Source organism: Dreissena polymorpha, chromosome 9, assembly GCF_020536995.1.
Source record: "Dreissena polymorpha isolate Duluth1 chromosome 9, UMN_Dpol_1.0, whole genome shotgun sequence".
NCBI classification, from domain to species: Eukaryota; Metazoa; Mollusca; class Bivalvia; order Myida; family Dreissenidae; genus Dreissena; species Dreissena polymorpha.
Genome location: NC_068363.1, coordinates 31,367,898 through 31,389,695, shown reverse-complemented (window position 1 = coordinate 31,389,695; position 21,798 = coordinate 31,367,898). Strand labels below are relative to the sequence as shown.

At 34.5% G+C, this 21,798-nt stretch overlaps 3 protein-coding genes and 1 non-coding gene across 6 annotated transcripts in view; 2 read left to right on the top strand and 2 right to left on the bottom strand.

The window, feature by feature from the left end:
* The window catches only part of LOC127845726 (uncharacterized), a 251,690-nt gene that overhangs the window by 9,629 nt on the left and 220,263 nt on the right, over positions 1-21,798 (top strand). Inside the window, exons 2-5 of one of the 2 annotated variants that reach the window (XM_052376833.1) lie at positions 116-322; positions 668-808; positions 1,681-1,916; positions 2,497-2,918. In XM_052376833.1, the coding sequence (XP_052232793.1) occupies positions 116-322; positions 668-808; positions 1,681-1,916; positions 2,497-2,883 (971 nt within the window). In that variant the 3' untranslated portion in view covers positions 2,884-2,918. Of the gene's footprint in view, positions 1-115; positions 323-667; positions 809-1,680; positions 1,917-2,496; positions 3,314-21,798 lie in introns of those variants that run through there. The other variant, XM_052376832.1, reaches the window with a different exon arrangement.
* Positions 1-21,798, bottom strand: part of LOC127845729 (mitochondrial calcium uniporter regulator 1-like) — a 276,089-nt gene that overhangs the window by 74,635 nt on the left and 179,656 nt on the right. The window lies entirely within an intron of this gene.
* Positions 1-21,798, bottom strand: part of LOC127845723 (ryncolin-2-like) — a 265,737-nt gene that overhangs the window by 151,887 nt on the left and 92,052 nt on the right. The window lies entirely within an intron of this gene.
* Positions 14,223-14,312, top strand: Trnay-gua (transfer RNA tyrosine (anticodon GUA)). Its single transcript is given in 2 exon segments — positions 14,223-14,259; positions 14,277-14,312. It is a non-coding gene; the product is annotated as a tRNA-Tyr (tRNA).

The window sequence follows — 21,798 nt, the reverse complement described above, 5'->3', positions numbered from 1 at the left end:
TCTGGTTATGTGGTTTGTGATTGTTTTATTTGTTGGTCATGTAGTTTCTTGTTTGATATAAATTACACTGTGCTTTTACTGGGACAAATACAATACCTCAATGCTTTTATTACAGAACAGATGGTGGACAAGTGTGGGTCTCGCATCACTGCGTCCGGCGAACACCAGCTGTCGCTGTACTTCTCTGGCAGCCGGGAATGTGAGGTTACAATAGGAACAACCAGCACATTTCCATGGATAATGTTTTACTTCCAGAGTTTTACAGTGGGCTGCAACGCCGGGAGTGTCAGTATTAGAAATGAATATGGACTACCACCAAACGGTACAGTGTGCAAATTATATTGTCAAACTTTGTCAATAACGAGATTTAATACAATTAAGGCAATACTCACATACACAAAAAAACAACAGTAACGTTAACAAATTAAAGGATCGAGCTTGTATGCTGACGTTTAGGAAATGTTATAATAAATTGAAAGTCTCCACCGTCAAAGAATTTATATTTAAAGAATATAACATGCCTATAATGGAATTTAATTATACTGTATTTGCCAGAAAACATTGCTGCGTATGCACACTTAAAGATTAAAATGAACACGAGTGAACAGCTGGTTTAATACCTGGGCAGAATTTGATTATTGTGTTTCACTTTTTTATTTCTTTGTAGGCTTAGCAAGATATCTCTGTAATTACGTGTCGACCAGCGAAGTCTACACAAACAATGGTGATATCAAGATAAAATTCACACCAAAAACGGGATGGTCATATGGTGGTTTCACTTTAATACTTACGCTGTTTTCAGATTCAGGTAAAGAGTTTCATTCCGTTATTCGTCTCGTCACTGTGCTTGCGTTGACCTGGTTGATCCTCGTAGTAATCCTAGTTGATTAAACCCTTAAATGAATGTATAGTGTGGTGTAAAGCATATGCAGTCAAATTAGATAAGATTGTTGATACTCAATTCAAATTGTTATTGCGCTGAAGGATTTTGTAATTCGGATTATTATAACACTAAATACAGCGACAAAAACAATGCGATTATAGATTTAAAAAAATAGTACCACGTTTATTTCTCAATCCAGAACATTACATTTTCATCTTAATAACGGCTGTTTATATGAGTTCACTTTTGTCCATTCTACACACATACCATATATCTATTGCGGATTTAAAACCATGAGTTTATATGAAGCCACCAATGATATGAACTTGAATTATTTTAACGGAATCAAGCTGATGACGAACACACATTTTATAAAATATGTTTACAATTCGAAATTAACAACATGCTTATCATGCAGAAACAATAATCTAAACTCGTGCCTGAATGTTTTGACGTTGATTCCTTGATACTTCTTTGCAATTACTACGGTAGAATAGGGTTAATATGTTTTAAATTCTTATTATAAAATGTAGGGACATTGACAGGTAGCATAACAATAGGTCGGTTCGCATGTTTGTCCGAGTGTATTGTTCGTAAGATTTTTAACTGAATAGTGTAGATGAGACAAGCATCTGACTGTGTTATAATACTATCCACTGTCATACACATCTGAAATAAGTCAAATCACGTACTTATTGTCAATTTCAGTTTTTAAACTAATCTGATCAAGTATCGACTAAACAGTGATTACACACTACGTTCATAGATAATCCATATAATACAATATATTTCAATAGATTCGTGTCCAATCTGGGGCCACGTATGTGACAACGGGCGATGTATCGACGCGGGTTTGAAATGCAATGGCTACAATACTTGCGGCGACAACTCTGGGTGTTGGATCGATCACAAATTTGATTACCGGTACAGCGGTTCTTCCACCGTAAAACTAGGTGTAGGTGTTGCCGTCGGTGTCGTTATTCTCATCATGGTCACAGTCACTATCATCTGTTGTAGAAGAAGACACGCGCAGGTAAATATGATAAATGTTGTCAAAGTTGTTTTTTATTTAAAAGTATCAAATAAATATTATTCCTAAAATATTACTGAATGAATATAACTATACTAATTGCATTATTGCTACGGTAGAACAAATTGCCATGTTAAAAGATAATTTTTCGTTCGCAATGCATGTGCGCTATATATATGTAACGGACAAAACACATGTTGATGTATTGTCTTTATCCAGGCAAGGAATTTTAAAATTGTTCAAAAACCATTGGTTTGGTTATTCCGGTGCTGACAAAGAGTGCGCAAACATGTTATCGATCGTTTAAAGAAGAATTTTGTTCATAAACATAATTATCATGCATGTTTTATTTTAAAACATAAGAAGTATTTACAATAATTTTATTTTATTCTCGATAAATGGTGTAATTATGCACATGTGTATCATCTGCCCGTTAAATATGCAAAACGAGGAACATAACCATTAAATATCTTTACTATCGGATACATATAAACTCATTTTGAACATTTAGTGTTTCAGTATTGAACAAATCACTTTAACTAATACGAATACAACGACTCCAATGCGATATTGATAATTGCAGCGTATTCCGGCCTCGGCGTCTACGATGCAAGTCGTTTATGCAATACGCGCCGATCCTGGCCGGTTTAACCAAGGGATCACTCATAGTATGTATGACATATGGATGCAACAAACAGCAGCTAATGCTCCACAGACACCCTCCGTGTTTGGCCAACAACCACCACCGTACGATCCACAATGGGTTCCCAAAGACATTAAACAAGCAGACCAAGAAGCTAATGGGAACTTTGGGAGTGTACAAATACATGCTCAAAATGTCACAGAAACAGGCCAACCGAGCACACGAGAAGACGTCCATGTTTATGACAATATAGCTGCTGAACGGTCTGACGATCGCAACTACAGTACGATTGATGAGGCCATCGTGGATGCAAATCAACGTTATTGATTATGCACGACCTTGAACTCATGCTTATCTAACACCTAGCTTTCAATTGGGCTTTTGTATTTAAAAAAACATGCATATATTCTTTCTTTGTGAGATCTGGACGTAACATGTTGTTTGATTTGTTTAAAATACATATCTCAATGTTTAACATTGATTGCCAACTTTGCAATGAGATTTGAACAACGCTACACATGTCTACACGATATTGTATAATTAAATTGATTAAAAGGATTTAATAACGCTCCCAAAATTTAACTTTAACACTCATGCACGACATGCTTATGCTTGACTAACGCCTAGCTTACAATTGGGTTTTTGAATTAAAGTGGTCAAAAACGCATGCATATATACTTACTTAGTGCGATCTGGAAATTACGTGTTTTGTGATTTATTTAAATTAAATATATCAATGTTTAACATTGATGAATAATATTTCAATGAGATTTAAACAATGCTTCACATGTCTACACGAAATTGTATCATTTAATTGATAAAAATGATTATATAACCCTCCTAAAACTTTAAAATGTTTTGGATTGATCATTAAGTAGTTTTTGTTTCAAATTCCGATTATAACACGATCAAGACTGACTTCGGTTACATCTACCTATTTCATCAGGAGCATCGTTTTCTATTTACTGTGTTTGTGAATACCATCAAGTGTTTTTGTTGAAGCGATACTGGTTTAACTTGTTCGCGTGTCATTGAAATAACCAAATATATAATACACAATACAAAGCTGATTTATAACTGAGGGTTGTATTTCACTTACAGCTGTGACGTATTGCTCTTTAAAGTTTAAATTCATGGAAAAAATGCAAAAATCTCTTGATATGTATATTAACATGCATTTCCTCTATTTGGACAATTTGAATGGTTATCAGCTGTATGAGTTTTATGTGGAAAAGAGGCGTACATTCCTAGATTCCCGTTTTAGGTTTCAAACAACTCGCAATATGTCGCCATCTTTGTTTATCTCACACGCACCAGACCTCCAATTGTTTAACAAATACTACGCTAATTAACACGTACATATAACTCTGGGGTTCTTTGGGGGTATTTAACTCACACACGAGGACAATATAACTCAATTTGGTTCAGTTTGCTCGTATCAATCTATTCATGTAGATACACAAATAAGTGACCAGGATGTAGTTATCTATGGAAACGTCCCATCCTGTAAAATAAACAATTACATATTAAGTATGATGCATAATAATAATGGATATATTATAATTAATATATATCATACTCATTTATACTATAAATAAGATATGTCGTGTTCTAGTGGCCAATAACACCTGAACATTAAACATTATTATGCAATAAAAATAGTAACAAACATACAAAGCAACAAACATATATCACATGACAAGAACAGTACATAACACATAGCACACAGGTAAATTACCAATTGGTGGAATTGAATGGCTCCTCGTACTTCCAAGTTATACACTCCAAGCTCACGTGACTGCAGCCAGTGACAATCCTGATTAAATACTAATAAAAAGGTTGAAGAAAATGTATGCCTTTCTTCTCCAAATTCCCACCAAAAGTGAACAATTGAACCAGAAAACCATACCCAATAGTGATAAAACTGGCCACAAGAAATTGGGTTACAAATTAATAAAAAGGGTTCAAAACCACTCGGGTACATACAATTCAAGTATTATGAATTACATAACAAACAATTTCTATATGACATACGCTGAAGACACTTCAATTCCTTCAACAACATTAACCCTACACGTATTAACTTCCGCAATGATTCGACATCCTATTTGTAATTGGAAGGGTTATTATTAGCCGTATGTGTATGAAATATTGGTTTCAGATTTTGTATACATACCATCAAGACACATCCTTAAAATATCATGTCTTTGATAAAATAATTTGTAGTATACTGTAGGCGTATTATATTGCCACACATACCTTCTCCGATACAGTTTTAAGATAACACTCACATCAAAATGCAATTTTTGAAATTTTTATATTGTCAATTTATCTTTCGAGCTAATATTGAATTTTTGAGATCAGATGGCAACTGAAAGCAGTCGATGTCATGCTCTAAATCAAAATGCTCGAAATCTATTAAACACTACCAGCTTATGATTGAGAAAAAAAGGAATATTTTCGGCTCTCTGCTTTAGTTTCAATGTTTGTGTGTTTAATGCGCTTTGAAAGAACGGATGGATTACATTTTAGTAAGTATTGCGTGTATTTTGTATTCTTAATTCACGAAAACTTTTCTTACTTTTAGAATAACAATGCATTTTATAAAATGGTTCTATACAATCGTTATGAAGTATGCAATACCTTTAAAAATGTGACTCTAATATTAAAACTTAAATCCTTAAATATGGCATGACATCTAATTTTTTTTTTTTAATATTTTCTATTGTAACATAGATTATAGTAAATTTTAATCTATCTTGGAATTACAACAACAACTACAACAACAACAAAATCAAATTAACAAACAAGTTCAGCTTTTAAACAAACGTTTTTTATAAAATATTATTCTCCGGATATTTCTTCATATAGGGAATATTTCTGTAAGCATTATTTGACTCATTTTTTGCATTGGGACTTAAACAACATGTAAACTTGAGTACCCACATGGGAGGAAATTTTCTTGACCTAGTCGTAGATTGCAGAAGATCTCGCAACCGGTGTGATCAATCAAACAGACATCAACACATTTGTGGAACAATTTAAAACTGAAATAACAAAAGTCTTTGATACGCATGCACCAATCAAACAGAAAACCATCATAGATCGTGCCCCGAAGCCGTGGTTTACGGAAGATATACTTAGTTTGAAAAGAAAATGTTGGAAATCTGAACGAAAGTGGAGAAAATACAAACAGCTGGACCATTATGAACTGTTCAAACAAGTCCGTAGTAAATATAGCTTTGAGCTACAGAAAGAAAAACAACAAACACTCAGTGAGAAAGTTACTAATCTCAAAGGTAATTCCAAACAGCAATACAAGTTTGTCGCAGAGTTTACAGGAACGAAGACAGACCAATTTGCTGATCATTTCATGAACAAAATTAACAACATACGAGATTCACTGAAAGATTATCGCAATTTTGATCCTGATTTGAATCATATACCATCTTTAGAATCTTTTCAAGAACTGTCTACGGAAGAAGTGAAAAAGATAATCACTGAACTAAACACGAAATCCTGTGAACTAGACGTCATACCCACACATATCCTAAAATCATTTCTTCAGGACCTCCTACCTTTGAACTTAGTGAATCTTTCTCTCACACAAGGTGTATTCCCTTCAAAATGGAAGCAAGCTATAGTAAGACCACTTTTGAAGAAGGTAGGACTTGAACTAAATTTTGGAAACTACATACCTGTAAGTAACCTTTGTTTCCTGTCAAAGGTCATTGAACAGCCCGTTCTACTACGACTCAATTTCCACGTAGACGAAAACAGTCTCTTACCGAAAACCCAATCCGCATACCGACGTGTTCACTCATGTTAGTCTGCGTTTTTAAGACAAGTGAATGATATATTGGACGGTATGGAGAAACAGGAGGTGACGGCGTTGATCGCCATTGATCTGAGCGCCGCCTACGACACCGTGGACCATGGCATTTTAACTGATGTGCTTTACAAACAGTATGGGTTATCACCGACTGCACTCGGCTTGATCGACATGTACTTGCGTCCACGACTCTGCCGAGTAAGCGTCAACTCAGCATTGTCATCAGCACGTCCACTGTAATGTAGTGTTCCCCAGGGTAGCTGTCTCGGTCCTTGGCTGTACCTGATATATGCCGGGACGATATTTGATGTTATCCCACCTATAAGAACAGTCTACGGCTATGCCGATGATCATATAGCAAACAAACGTTTTCGCCCTACATTAGCGAATTCAGAGTCAAATGCTATTCAAGAACTAGAGCAATGCGCACTTACAATTAACAATTGGATGAATAAAAATAAATTAAAAATGAATACTTCGAAGACTGAATTTATCATGTTTGGCAGTAGACAACAACTTCACAAGTGTAACACCAAACAAATCAATATAGCCAGTGATTACATAGAGGCGGAAAGTTGTATAAGATATCTGGGAGCGTTCTTCGATGAGACACTAACTTTCAAGGAACATGTGAAGCGCATATGCCGAACAGCAATACTAAATTATCTGAAAATCAAAAACATCAGAAAGTACCTCACCAAGGAAGCAACTGAAATTCTCGTGCTATCCCTAGTCATATCACATCTTGACTACTGTAACGTTATCCTTTATGAAATATCGCAAAGTGAAATTCATAAAATGCAACGAATTCAAAACATGTGTGCAAAACTTGTCCTCAACCGTGGAAAATTTGACAGCTCTAAACAATCTCTTTACGAACTCCATTGGCTACCTGTAAAAGCACGAATCACGTTTAAAATTCTAACATTCATGTTCAACTGCTCAATTAGGAATGCGCCCCCTAATCTGACAGAACTTCTTTCAGAACAAGTTCATACACGACCCCTGCGCTCAGCTTCGTCATCGGAAGGGTGCTACAATGCCCCCCTCAACAAGAGAAAAACCTTTAGTGAGGTTTTTAAACTGTCGGACCACGCCTGTGGAATGAAATTCCCCAGTACATTAGGAAATAAATAACAATTGATATTTTTAAACGTAAACTGAAAACATTGTATTTGAGAGACTTCTACGCACTATTCTTATCGAGAATGTATAATATATTAGTATGTCTATGCACAAAACATGACTCTGATTACATCTTTAGCTTTTAAATTATAAAAAGCTATTATATAAGTTTTAGATATAATAATAACTAGTATACTGTAAATATTGTATAATATCTTTAATGTAATATATTTTATATATCCTTTTATATAATATTGTATAATATTAAGTTGGAACGAAGATTTGGACAGCTATGTCTGATTGCACACTGGACAATTACATATATTTTTATTCCCACATGAGATCAAGGTTTTAAATTGGCTGAAGGAGCCTGCTTTTCTGATCTCATGAGGCAGCGAGTTCCACAGGATTGGGGCTGTAAATCTTAAACTTTTCCTACCATAGTGTTTTGTCTTTACGGATAGAGCCTGCAATATATTTGAATATCTTAAGTTATAAGTATTATTTCTTTTTACTACTAAGTCATGCAAAACAGGTTGACATATTTTATTAATAAGTTTCATTTGCCATGGTTCTTATTCTTCGAATATGTAGAGGTGGAAAATTGGCTCTTTTTAGCAGATCTTCATAGTTACAAGCATAATCATCATAAACAAATCTCAAATCTCTCTCTTGAATTTTCTCTATTTTCTGAGTGTTACTCTTTGTACATAAGTGCCATGCCAGAGGACAAAAATTAAAATTTGACAAGATGAACGTATGAAATATTATAAGTCTATTAAGTCTATTCAAATTGCTACCTATTCTCTTTAGAACATAAAGTTGTTGAGCAGCTTTTTTTTTACAAATATTCTGGATGTGAGTATTGAAAGATAGATTGAAATCAATAGCAACACGTACTAATTTAACAACATCCTCACAAAAAAATAGATTTATTATCTATTTCAAACTTAGGATTTTTATCATGCGTTTTCTTTCCAACGGCTATCGCCTGAAAATTGTCAGAATGTGCTTTCATACAATAAAAAGAAAACCAGTCAATAAGAATTTTGCTTTCACTTTGTAGAGTTCTTATCAATAAATCAAAGTTTGGTGTATTAATAGACAGTGTATTGTCATCTGCATAGTTGTACATAGTGCCATGTTCAATAAAATACAAAATATCATTGATAGAAACATTAAACAAAATGGGGCCGAGTATCGAGCCCTGTGGAATACTTGTTTTGATATTTGCCCAGTTACTTTCATTGCCACATAATTTAATTTGTTACTTACAGTCTGACAGATAAGAGCGAAGAGTATCAGTGGCCTTCTCAGAGAGTCCATATGATGCCAGCTTACAGAGCAGAATGTTGTGTGGAAGACAGTCGAAGGCCTTGGACAGGTCCATTAGGATGGCAGCTATATACTGGTTAGAATCCAAGGCCCTCTTCCAATTCTCCAGTAGCCTGAGAATGGTAGTCTGGCATCCATGTCCTCTCCGGAAGGCACACACAAATTTATCAAAAATAGTGTAAAAATGAGAAGCAAGTTGTTCGTCAAGTACTTTCTCATAAATTTTAGAAGTGACAGGCAAAATACTAACAGGTCTATAATTAGATTGCAACATAGAGTCATTTTTCTTATACACAGGAGCGACTTTAGCTTCATTTAACTTATCAGGAAAAGTACCAGAAGAAATTGTAGAATTTATCAATTGTGTTAAAAATGGAGTCAGAGACTTCATGCCAATGTTCAACAATTTAACTGAAATTTGATCCACACCGGTTGACTTTTTAACATTAAATTTACTTAAAATTTGAGACACCTTTGTATAAGTTGTTGGAACAAAATTAAAAGTTTTTACTAAAAATTTTACCTAAGATTTTGTCTATACTGGATGATTACTTTCGTCAAAATGATAATATTTACCTATATCATCAGCTACATTTACATAGGAATTGTTAACAATTTCAGCTACATTAGAGTTGTCAGATATAATGTTATCATTTTCATTTAAAATAAGTTTTGATTGTGAGCCGATGCATTTCTTAGATAGAAAAGGTTTAATTGTTTTCCGAAAATCTGTGGATTTACACCATCCAATGCACCGCTCTTGAAAATATGTATTAACAGATAATCGTTTCAGTTTATTAACAGTTTCAGGCCTTCCTATAAACTTCCCAAGTATAAGAAAATTTGTTTTTTTGTACTTAGTATAACACAGGTTGCGCAATAAGTGTATACTTTTTCGGATATTCGAATAAAAACGGGATTCATATTCAATAAAGGACTGATACCAAGAAATAAAGTAGTATGAAGTTTAGAAAATTGATAAACAATTTGTAGCCCCTAAATAACACAGTAAGAATCGACCATATTTTCCTGCGAATACAAAAACACCTTTTTTATCGCGTGTTAACTCACACGTTGAAATAGTCGTTCAATTCAAAGCTCAACACAAATAAGAACACCCGTCGACCTCGTTTTTTATTTTCTTTTAATATCAGAAAAATATTGGTCTATCAAACATTATGGTATATGTCATAAACAATAATTAAAACTACCGCGTACGTTCTTAAAATGTATTCTGTACTTTAAAATATCTGAGTCATTGCAGATTTAAAAACAAAATACTGATTTTAGTATTATTACATTACAGTGGCGTATCAACAACTAACTTATTATAATTAAAAAAAATCATTTTAGATAACGAAATTCATGTAGGTAGTGCTTGATTGTTTTACATATGCACCATCATTTTCTTCTGTATTATCTCTATTCACATGCAAACTTGTTTGTAGCATGTAAACGTTTTCCTAAAAATGCAGTACTTGTGTTGGATTAGATTTTTACCGTACACGAACTGTGAAGATACAATTGTTTTTCATATACATTTTCGTAGCAATTCCAATAATATGGTACTGCGTTTATATACATTAAGTCATACAAATGATATGCAGTGAATTGGTGAGGTCATATTAAGAATCACAAGAAATACCGTTGATATGCCCCTTTAAGTGTATTGTATACGTATTGTTTTTTTATTGAAATCTTTATTAACCTAATATAATGAACGCGATACACATAATTTATAATTTGTATTTTCATTATATTTAAATCTACATTTGCATACAATAATAAATTGGTAAAATTGCGATGAGAATTTCAAAACAAAATTGACTGGTATGCCCCTTCAAATGTATTCAATTATCTTGTTTTTTGTTTGGTTCAGTATAAACTTTTATTTGTTTTATCTTGCTACACATAATTTGTGTTTTCACTTAAATTAAAATCTACTTTCGCATTGGCATACATAAAAACATTGGTCAAGTCATGTCAAGAAGTACAACTAATACCGTCGATATTTAAGTTGGATACTGTATTTACCTACTTTTACTGATTTTGACACAAATAACTTGTATTTTCATTTACATTTAAATCTACCTTTTCATTGGCATACAGCAACACATCTACTAATATGTGTTTTGACCTGATTCATGTTAATGGTTTTCACTGTGTTTTTAAATTGTATTTTAATACATGCAGTTAAATTGCATTTGAGAACAAACGACGCCGGTAACCTATTGTTTTCTTTTTATATTTGTATTAAATTATAACTCATTAAACATTTAGGTAAATTAGGAAAAAATCTAGGTGCAGGAAGGCATGTAAAAATAAAAATGACTTTGATGCATTTTATTTATTTCCATATGTGAAATTCTGTTGTTTTTGTTTATGTTTAAAAATTGATAAATAAAAACATGAAACAATCAATTCATGTTAAAAAAACTAATTTGCCGTCAAATTGAATCAGTATTACATATTTTGTGAAAACGAGAGGTTGTTTTCAACACTTTTCTCATTAATTTACTCAAATTTGTATGCTATAACCTTATTGGTGAATTGTTCTTGTGCTGAAATATGCTTGTTGTTCAAGTGCGTATAAAAAATGAACAACACCGTTGACCGTTGATTTTTATTTTATCCACAACAGATGGTTCTACCTAAATACCAATAATTATCAAATTCTAGGAGCAAAATTTGCATTAAAACTGCAGCATATGTCTTGAAGGTCTCCAATAACCGTACAATAGTCGAACAGAGTTATGCAGTTGCCTAAAAATTTTGTAAAATAATCACAGAAAAAAAATGTCATCTTTCATACTTGGAGGCCAGCAAACACTAATTAAACAGATTTTTTCTTTTTCAAATTAACTTCGATTATAATGTTCTCAAGATTTTCACATTCCAGATCTTTTCGGCGACAAGAGGCAATGTCAGATCTAGTGTATGACTCTATACCCCCACCATGAATGTTACGGTCTTCCCTTTCAAGTTTGTAGCCCGGCACCTCAAATATTCATTCGGTACCCCTCGCAGATTATCATAATCGGACTCGGGAGAAATACGGGTTGAAAGTAGTCCGCCCACGTGATACCATTCTAAGAATGTTACAACAACAACAACAATAACAACGATGGCGTCCATAATTCCTGTAGAGTTTGTACTTGCTCTGGCTTCAGAGCATAGAAAATCCCCATTTTCATCTTTGCAAAATGTAAACAGCTCGCAAAACCGGCCATGTTTGTTTTTACTATGTAATTTTGATTCGCGTAGGCCCGCGTAGGTAGACCGCAATACCGCTTCCGAAATGTGTATTCATACTATCTCCTTCGAGGTACTTATCCGATGTTTGACGGAAAGGGCCGAGAATGTGCGATTGCTCAAATATTGTGTTTAGAAAGGATGAGTCAAATTTAGTCTCTGCAATAAATAAAAGGTCAACTATTTTATCATTTAGTATTTCAGCAATTTCCATGAATTTATTGTTTAAGCTGTTGATATTGATATGGCTGATTATGAATTTATTAGGATGCAGTTTGCGTGCAGCCTTCAGCTCTTCAACAGGCGAGTCAGTAGTAGAAGCATCGCTAGAGTCACTTTCATCCAGATGGTTTATATTCACATCACTAAAGAATGAGTCTGTAAATTGAAAGTTGTTGCATATTTTACAAAACTACGCCTTATCACTGTTAGCTAATTTCTCATACTCTGCCGGCGAGATATTTGCATATTTTGGACCTATGTGCAACCAGTAGAAGCAATCCTCACATTGTACCGCACGGTGGTTTATGGCGACTGGATTACCACACTGACCGCACGGCTTCTTGATTGGGCCAGGGTTCATGGCCACATCACCACTTATAATGAGACTGATTTACATTATGTGTTGTCGATTTTGGAATTTAATAGGGATCGACATTGGAACAGTTCTATTGTATCTAATATTGAAGTATAACATGGTAAAGTGGTTGGGACGTTAAACAATATAAAGTCTCCATTGATATTCCAGTTGGAAGAGCGGGAACAGCAGTGGCATGAACAAGTGTCATTCTTTGGTCGCTGGTTCGAATCCTACTGGCGGGTAATGCAATTTTTTCTGTATTGTCTCTTTTATTTATTACAGTTTGCGTACCTCAAATAAAATCGTAGCATGGACAAAAATATATTATTTACCTGAAATGCAAAAGCATTATCTGCAGAATCCCATTAAAACCATCGCACTACGCATGGATAAATCGCACTACGCATGGATAAATCGCACTATGCATGGATAAATCGCACTATGCTTGACAATACGATAACCTTTAAAAATATGCTCATTGATTAATTAAAAAGAGGATGTATGAAACATGTTTTATTTCCCCAGTTGCGAGTTACTTTTAACAGTTAACCTTACATTGAAAAGTGCTGAACTGTTTTTCATTCGCATAGCTTATAGCATGCACCAACTAGTAACACAGCAACAACACACATGATGTATATACCAAAACGGTCATGTTTTAAAATATATCCATATTGACCATACTGCTTAGACCTTAATATCATGAATATTTACAATAAAAACCCATAATACCTGAACACAAGTTGTGTGTTTTCACCGAACCCAACCGATCCTAAATTGTTGATGCTGACTCAAAAGTAACTGATGTGTTTGGTTAATTCAATGTTGAATTTGTTATCATTTGGGGTACATTCGAGTGTGTTCGCTTACTTAAGTGCAACATGTAATGGAATAGTTTAAGATTTGGAAGGTTTGTGTGATTGAATATCGTTATAAAACGATGACAAAGCTCTTGTATGATTCACACATTTAAACTAAATGAACAGTTTATATGGCCGCCTTTCCTGATCTTTTGATTTAGATATTAGTTAAAATAACTCGTTCTTCCAAATGTTTGCCCTCCGGAAACATAGAATTACAAACACACAAAAGCTACATAATATATAAATAAACGCACGCTCAAGTAAGCACATACGAAAACCCAATAGCGAACGTAAACCGCTGTCGTTGGAATGTTTGGACGCTCTTAAAATGCAATCGAGTCAAACAATAACTGTTTGCATCACTTTGCTTAAAATGAAGAATGATAATAAATGAAGCGACTTGGTAGTTTCTTTTTCTTTTTAATAATATTAAATAATACATAAAATTGTTTACTTGTTTTTCATAATTGAAAACAAACAGAACCAAACAAGAGGAGGCTAAACTTACGATTTTATGTCGTAAGAAAACAAGAGTTAACTATTAATTATTGCAAACGCAAAGTCGGAAATGATGTAAAGCTTTCATCCGCTTGTCATATTCCTTAAGGCGCATGGCAATTTTCCGTTTCGGGACAATTTGAACGTACGTTATCGATCACGTCTACATATAGTTACGTATCCCGTGATAGCTCAGTTGGTAGAGCGGAGGACTGTAGTGGTTTAACAAACTGTTATCCTTAGGTCGCTGGTTCAATTCCTGCTCGCGGGACGAATTTTTTTAATCCCTGTTCCGAATTGCGTAAAGAAGAGCTTAAACTGTATGTTATCCTGGAACCATACACATTCTCACACGAATATTTAATTATTTAATAACAATTAATGTTTAAACGCACTTTCATTCATGTAATCATTGCGCATTAGTATGTTAATATCTTATCAGCCAGTTATAATCGCAGTTACGTAGTATCCTTATGACACTGAATGATATGTAACTGCATTGATTCTGAAGGTAGGTATTTCTCGCTCAGTCGAGAAAAGACATAGCAGATGATATAAAAATCGTTTATGATAGACCAATACTCCGATTGGAATATAAGATTGGGACGCCTGACTTTTTATGTTACGGATTTAACAGCAAACGTGCATACATATGCTTCATCAACGCGTGCCTCCTCTGCCATTTTTTTTTCTCCGTCCCTTTTAGTTGTATCCCATCGTCAGCAGTTCTTTGAAAATAAACTCCCGATGAGAATATTTTACTTCATTTCAGCATTGCCTGGACAAACCTGTTAACAATGACGGCATTTTTGTGTTTAAATGACTAATTATTTCAGAACATCAGTTATTTGCTCAGGTATCCCCCGCTAAATTTGAACCAGCACTATCAATAAAAATAACAATATTGTTATAGACAATAAGTCTGTATATAATCAGAGGAGAGCTAAAGGAGCAAACAAACTGGGCAGCAAAGTTTTCTTTATAAGACACATCGGTCCAGTGCGTCCATAACTTAGTAATGTATTGTTTCAAATTACCAAATACTTGTATTAACGCTTGTTGGTGTACATTTCATGTAGTAGTTATGTTCTGCTTTACTCAATTCCACTTTCAGTTTTCATGTTTTGAATTGTTGTCGTTGTCATTTAATATCAGAAAAATTGAATATGTAAACATGTTTTAAACAAGCTGTTAGATAAATGACACTGTCTTTTATGAAGCCATTTTTTCTGTTTATTATTTTAAAACAATATCAAAGTGTTATAGTCCTTGTATTGTCACGTTTTCAGTTTTGTATTATTCGATAGTAAAATCAATACATGCAGGAGCGATTGCCTAACGGGGTTCCGTTATTATACCTTAAGCTTACAATAGTCAATGTTTTCGGTATCTCTATGCTAAAATGCCAAAGGCAAAAATACTTTTAGTGGTATACATTGATATATATTTTCTCGCATATCACGCGGTAGTAATATTTGCTTGTTTTTACAATTGTATATAAACCTAACCAAACAAGGGGAGGCAGCACGTGCGATTTGATGGCATGTCAAACAAAGATTTAACGCATCGCTAACTTTCATTTATTGTAATAATCGGTATAATTATTTGTGTTCACCATTAGAATAACATTGTATTGATATGTATCATCTTGAATAATACACTTCTGCACAGAATTGGCAGGCCATGCATAGTTAACTACACTGTACCAGGGTGCAGAATCACTAAGACACTGAATGAAATACAGCATTGGCAGGCCATGCATAGTTAACTACACTGTACCAGGGTGCAATACAGCATTGGCAGGCCATGCATAGTTAACTACACTGTACCAGGGTGCAGAATCAACAGGGTTTTCAGGGGTTTGCACATGGGCTGGACAGAATGTTATCACACCGTTAAGAACTTAAGTTTTGCAAATATCTCCTTTTATTGAAATGCATTTTCAAAAACCTCTAGTGCATAAAAGACTGTTTTTCTTGCACTTTGTGCCAATATCATAGGGTATAAGAATAAATCCTCGAATAAGTCTGAAATCGTTGACGAAATGTCACGTTGCGTGAAGCGTAACCATGAAGTACAAATTACATTTTGAACAAGAACTCAGGCTTATTCAAAAATAATTATGAGCATTTCACATCGACATAAGCAGCATACAAATCTGTCTTGTATGCACTAGTTGAAATTCTTAAGACAAATTGCATTTAAAAGGTATTTGAAATCAAGCACCACTTACCGTTGTGTGTACATCCATTTAAGTTAAAATGGGGAACTCCACAAAGTCACGTGATCCTGTGTACGCGTTTTATTAAACGTCCTAAGACAGGCTTAATCAACCGGTGTCTTCATTTTTACACAGTTATTCATGCGTTCATTCTGTTAATACGATCGTTAGGCGTATAGTGTACATATAAGTACATATAAAAACACAGTGAGTAAACAGAGCGTTTCGCAAATAAATGCATACACTTCCGTTATACCGTTTCAAATCAATATGAAACAATTAGTATTAAATGTCGAAATGCATCATCTTCCATGCATTTTAAGTCTTAACTCAAAGTTTTGTCTATATTTTATATAACAATTTTATTAAAATACAACACTTTTAACTCCCTTTTAACTCTTGCAATGCATTTGAATTAATAAGACACACCAACCCGTTTTGCAATAAATTTATTGCAAAACGGGTATATTGCAAAACGGATTGTTGTAAAAAAAATCAAATTGCAATAAGACACTCCAACCCGTTTTGTAATAAATTTATTGCAAATATATACTTATCATTATTTACAAAATGTTTAAATAACACCGCTGACAAAAACAATATGTCACAAAAATAAAATGCTTAAAGTGTCGTTATTTTTTAATCATCACGTGAACCGCGCAGTATTAGCGACGCGGAAGATTTACAAGATGAATAGCACATATGTAAATTAGATAAGCTCCTCAACAGGTAATTTGCGTTACGTCGTAACGTTTACGGAAGTAAATATATGAAATTGGAATGGTTGTCTTTTACGTGTCAGTCTGTCATCCGGTGTTCTATTTTAACAAGTTGCGAAATATCACCAGCAAGTTGAGTTGGCGGGTTTGCGGGTTTGCCCACAATAATAGTTTGTTTCTTCGTAAAACATAGTTTGTTTCTTCGTAAAACATACTTGAACTTTCGATTAACGTTTGAATGTTTGGTATATATAATATATATATATGTATATTTTTATTTAAAAGGCGTCTCTAACGTAAATATGATAAAACAAGGCTGAATGTTTATATTAAGTGATGTTCACCAATTTTAGGAATTAAGTGAAGAATACCCGGAAGTGCATAATTTTATTGCAAAACAGGTTGCAGCGTTTTATTGCAATGTGCATTTTTATAACAACACGTTGTGCACTAAACTCTATTTGCAATAAAATCATACCACAAGAACTTATTTATTCTAATTGATTTGAAACGCTGAAAAGAAAGATTCAAATGTCGTATATATGGAGTTTGTATACATATAATAAGACAGAGGTGTCAGATTCGACTTAAAATTAACGGACATTGAAAGTGACCAATTCCATAAGTAAATGTGATAAACAAACACAGAATGTATAATAAACAGTGATCTTAACACTTTCATGATTAAGCGACTTTAACCCAGAAATCCAATAATATTGCAAAACGGGTTGCAGTGTCTTATTGCGATGTAAATGAAAAAATAAAAGCCCGTTTTGCAATAAACTCATTTTATAATCATTTTTTATTTTATGCTTTCCGGTGGTTTATAGAGAAATATCAGTGAATTAAAACTGATCATTTCACTGTTTCAAACAATGAAAATTATCAGTGAAAAATTATCGATAATTTTCATTCTTAATGTTAAATGACGTCATTTTTTGACGTAATGACGTCATTTTCCCAGCGAAATTCTTTAGTTAAACTCTTTCACAATGTATATAAACTGTGAAAAAAAAACATAAAATAAAAAGAAAATGTGTTGGTTTCGGTGGATTATCGATTTTAATCTGCGCCACTCGTGAAAATATTATTTTCTATGATCACTCGTGAATTTAAATCGATAATCCACCGGATCCAACAAATATCCTCTATATAATAAAGGATAATAATGGACTACTCTTTTCGCTTTTATAGAATGGTTCGTGTAAAGAAAATCCAGTCTGTGCGGAAAGTGCCTTCTCTGATTAGCCTATGATTTACAATTCAATAAAACTCTTGAAATATTTTATACATGTTGACGTCATGAATCAAGAATCACGAGGAAGTAATAATATGATAGCACAACAATTAGATAAAGACTTTTGAATGAATTATAAGCGTATCATGATCGACAAGAAAAGGCGTCGCAAAATCTTGATCTGGATCTTGTACTCACCAACGAATCTTCATATATACGCGTATATAAGTATAACTAAAAGTAATATTGTATTTGATCACATCGACTACATTTATGAAAATCCCTAGTAATATGTATGAACGTTATTTTCTAGTTTATTTATTTCTTCCTTCAAATTACGGTTCCCGACATCATTTCAAAAATAATGTCCACTGTATCAAATCTTTAGAAAAAGGACATAAGGGACCAATCTTCTGTCTAAGATCATTCGTGCCGTCAGCCTTTGGGTTCTCGTGACTCACAGTTGATAGGTGGGCATGGTATGCTTTGAAGTTCTGTATCAAGCGTGCGTCCGTAAAGGCTATACCGCTGGGGGCTGACGAGGGCAAAGCGTAGTCCGTTTCGCTACGACGTCGGGTATATGTTTTACTACGAAAACACTGTGTTAATACACCACTTAATCAGGCGAGTTTCATCTTTTCTGGTGTTTATGGATTAGAGAACGGAACATCCAGTAATGGTAGGTACTTATTTTCAATAACAAACTAATAGCACATGTGCGTAGTTGCAATCTTTAAGATTATATTGAGCAAAAATCGAAATATTTTGATTTGAAGCAATGTATAAGGTGGTTATTCTGTTAAAATAGCCAATTACGGTAACTTAAATACAACTACATGTTAATTTGATTCAGTGTACATTTCACATTTTAAAGTACAAAACAGGTTACGAACATGTATTTAAATAATTCAAATGCTTTGTTTCGAAGGAAATTACAAGTCGCTTTATGTATAGGTTTCGCACAGAGTATGTATTGGTTGCGCAACGAAGTACAAATATAATGTATAGGTTTTACAACGAAGTTTCTTTATCCATTTCAGGACATATCACATGCAGTTTGCAGTTATGGTAGACTGCCATTTCCCAGTGCAAAAGATACCGTGCCTCACTGTGCGCATGAACATCCAAACGAAAAGGTTGAACCCGGTGAAAGCCGGCAGAGTCCCGGCAGAGCCCCGGTATACCGTCACTACGCCGGCACTCATCGAGGCTATACCGGCATCAGACCCCGGCAGAGCTGCGGTAACGCCCAGGTTTAACCGGGAACAACCGGGAGTCCACCGGGAAAGTATTCAAATGTTTAATACCTCCGGGATGGACCAGGTTTTACCGGGAAAGACCGGCAATGACCAGCTTGGTACTGGAAACAACCGGGACTGCACCATTTCATCCCGGAAGGGTTCATCCCGGTAGATGCCTGATCACGCACTGGGGCTCCGCCGGCATCATAGTGAGACTGGGCCTTAACCGCATTGTAACACGAGTTAAATTTACCGGCCGTCATGTACGCAGTAAACAATAACCTGTGACAGAAACCCACTGCCACACCTTTACAAGGCAATTGCGGATTTGTGCGATTGGGGTCCTACTTTCCACACCTTACGTCTTTTACAGGTGTGGGTTTTACAGGTAAAGTCATGTATACGAACATCAAACTCATCTCAAAATTAGTTGACGATAACTGATTTTCAAGAAAATCGCTTTGATATACACAATGTAAAAATCAAAATCCGTATGAGATAAATAATGATCGAAGTTGGGACATAGGATTGAACTTGCCATAAGCAGAGTTTCGAGATAAAAGAGTTGGGGATAACGAGAATCGAATGTTATTTGATAAAGAGTACCGTATGCTGAAAACCTATCGTCGGTCTCTATCAAAATGAACGTATAAGGGATTGTCGCAAGGTGAAGATGCGTCATTTTTTTATTGAGACCGACGACATTAGGTTCTCGACTCTCAACTGTCATCTTATATATGGATTTTCGATTTTAATCGTTTCTTTTGGCCTAGTCGTGAATTTAATACTATCATAATAATGTGCATTACCATGCCGACTGTGCGCTAAAGCGTTGTCGTAGCGAGGCATAAACATATACTGTCAGAGACATGATCATGCCTAATAATAATATTTAGCCTTTATTTCTGTAAACTGGGTCACCCTACACATTTCTTAACACACCAGTGGCTTCACGAGAAAAAGATCAATATGGAAATGGTAAAATTGTGTCAATTAAACACAGTTGTAAACCTTAATTGCATTTTTTAAAAGTGAAACCTGACTTCGGTTTGATAAAACAGCGGTATATTTCTTGTTTAACCGCATAAACCAGAGACATCTTGGATTATAATATGATGTGAAAGACCTATGAAATGTCAATGTGCTTAAATTCAAAGATTTGTTATTAGAAAAGCATAATCTTACCTGTTTTAAACACAATTTTCGACTAATCTTTTCTCGATGTTATGTGTATTTAAACAATGTTTTCATAGTAAATCTATACCCGACGTCGTAGCGAAACGGACTACGCTTTGACCTCGTCAGTCCCCAGTGAATATAGTGCCCGTATAACGCGAAGAAGTCGCTCGTAATGATTACCACGTAATTACACACAAGCAAGTAAGTGCAAAAGAAAACACGAAACGATGCTAACATTCCCATGTTCTCTCAAGAGCGTGCATTTAGATTTGAAAGTGCTCACAGTGTCGTCCTTGAGTGCTAGTATAAACAAAATAAAAAAAACCCGCAAATATGAATGATCCAGTGCACACGTTATGACGTCAAAGTGCGCACACAAATATGAAAATTTCGGACGAAAATACGTTACATTGTGCTATATTTTCGCCGCTCTCTTGCTTAAGTTATGATGCTCAATTGCGCGCTTTACGGAGTTCACAAGGTACATACTGACTTTCGGAAGTGCACGTAAAGATATCCACGTGCGCTCAATCATTCTCACACGCTAAATATTGGCATGACCCCTGTTATTTTACGAGAGTTAAACTAGTTTCGTAGTGAGAGATTATTCACATTATCAACATCGCGCTGTCAAAGAATCGTTCCTTCGTCATCGTACTTAACTGATATTAGCATCGTTATCGCTATCGAACTGTGGATGTGTCGCGTTATCTTCATTGTGCTGTCATTTTGTCGCGTTATTGTCTTCGTACGGCCATGTTATCGCTTTCTTTCCAATATTGACTAATATAATCCATCCCTGCATGGGCTATGACTTGACGGGAGATCGTAATTGTCCCTATTATAGAAACAATTCAATGGCGGGTAACGAAGAAAATATACTATGCTACTACATTATGCCGAAAGTTTTATACAAATTTGCAAACTAATTTTAAAAATGCATATTTTACCATTTTTTATAACTCGCGTTTAAGAACCAGTTTTTTTTTATAATGTAAAGAAAGTCAAAATACTGAGTTTAATTTTCAAGAAATATTAATTTGATGCGTCCCTGCATATAATAATAATTGCATCAATTATCATTTTTTATAAATACGGTCTCGTGCTGGTATAGTAAATGTTTGAAAAGAAAGAGAATGTACTGTAATTGTTTGGCGCGA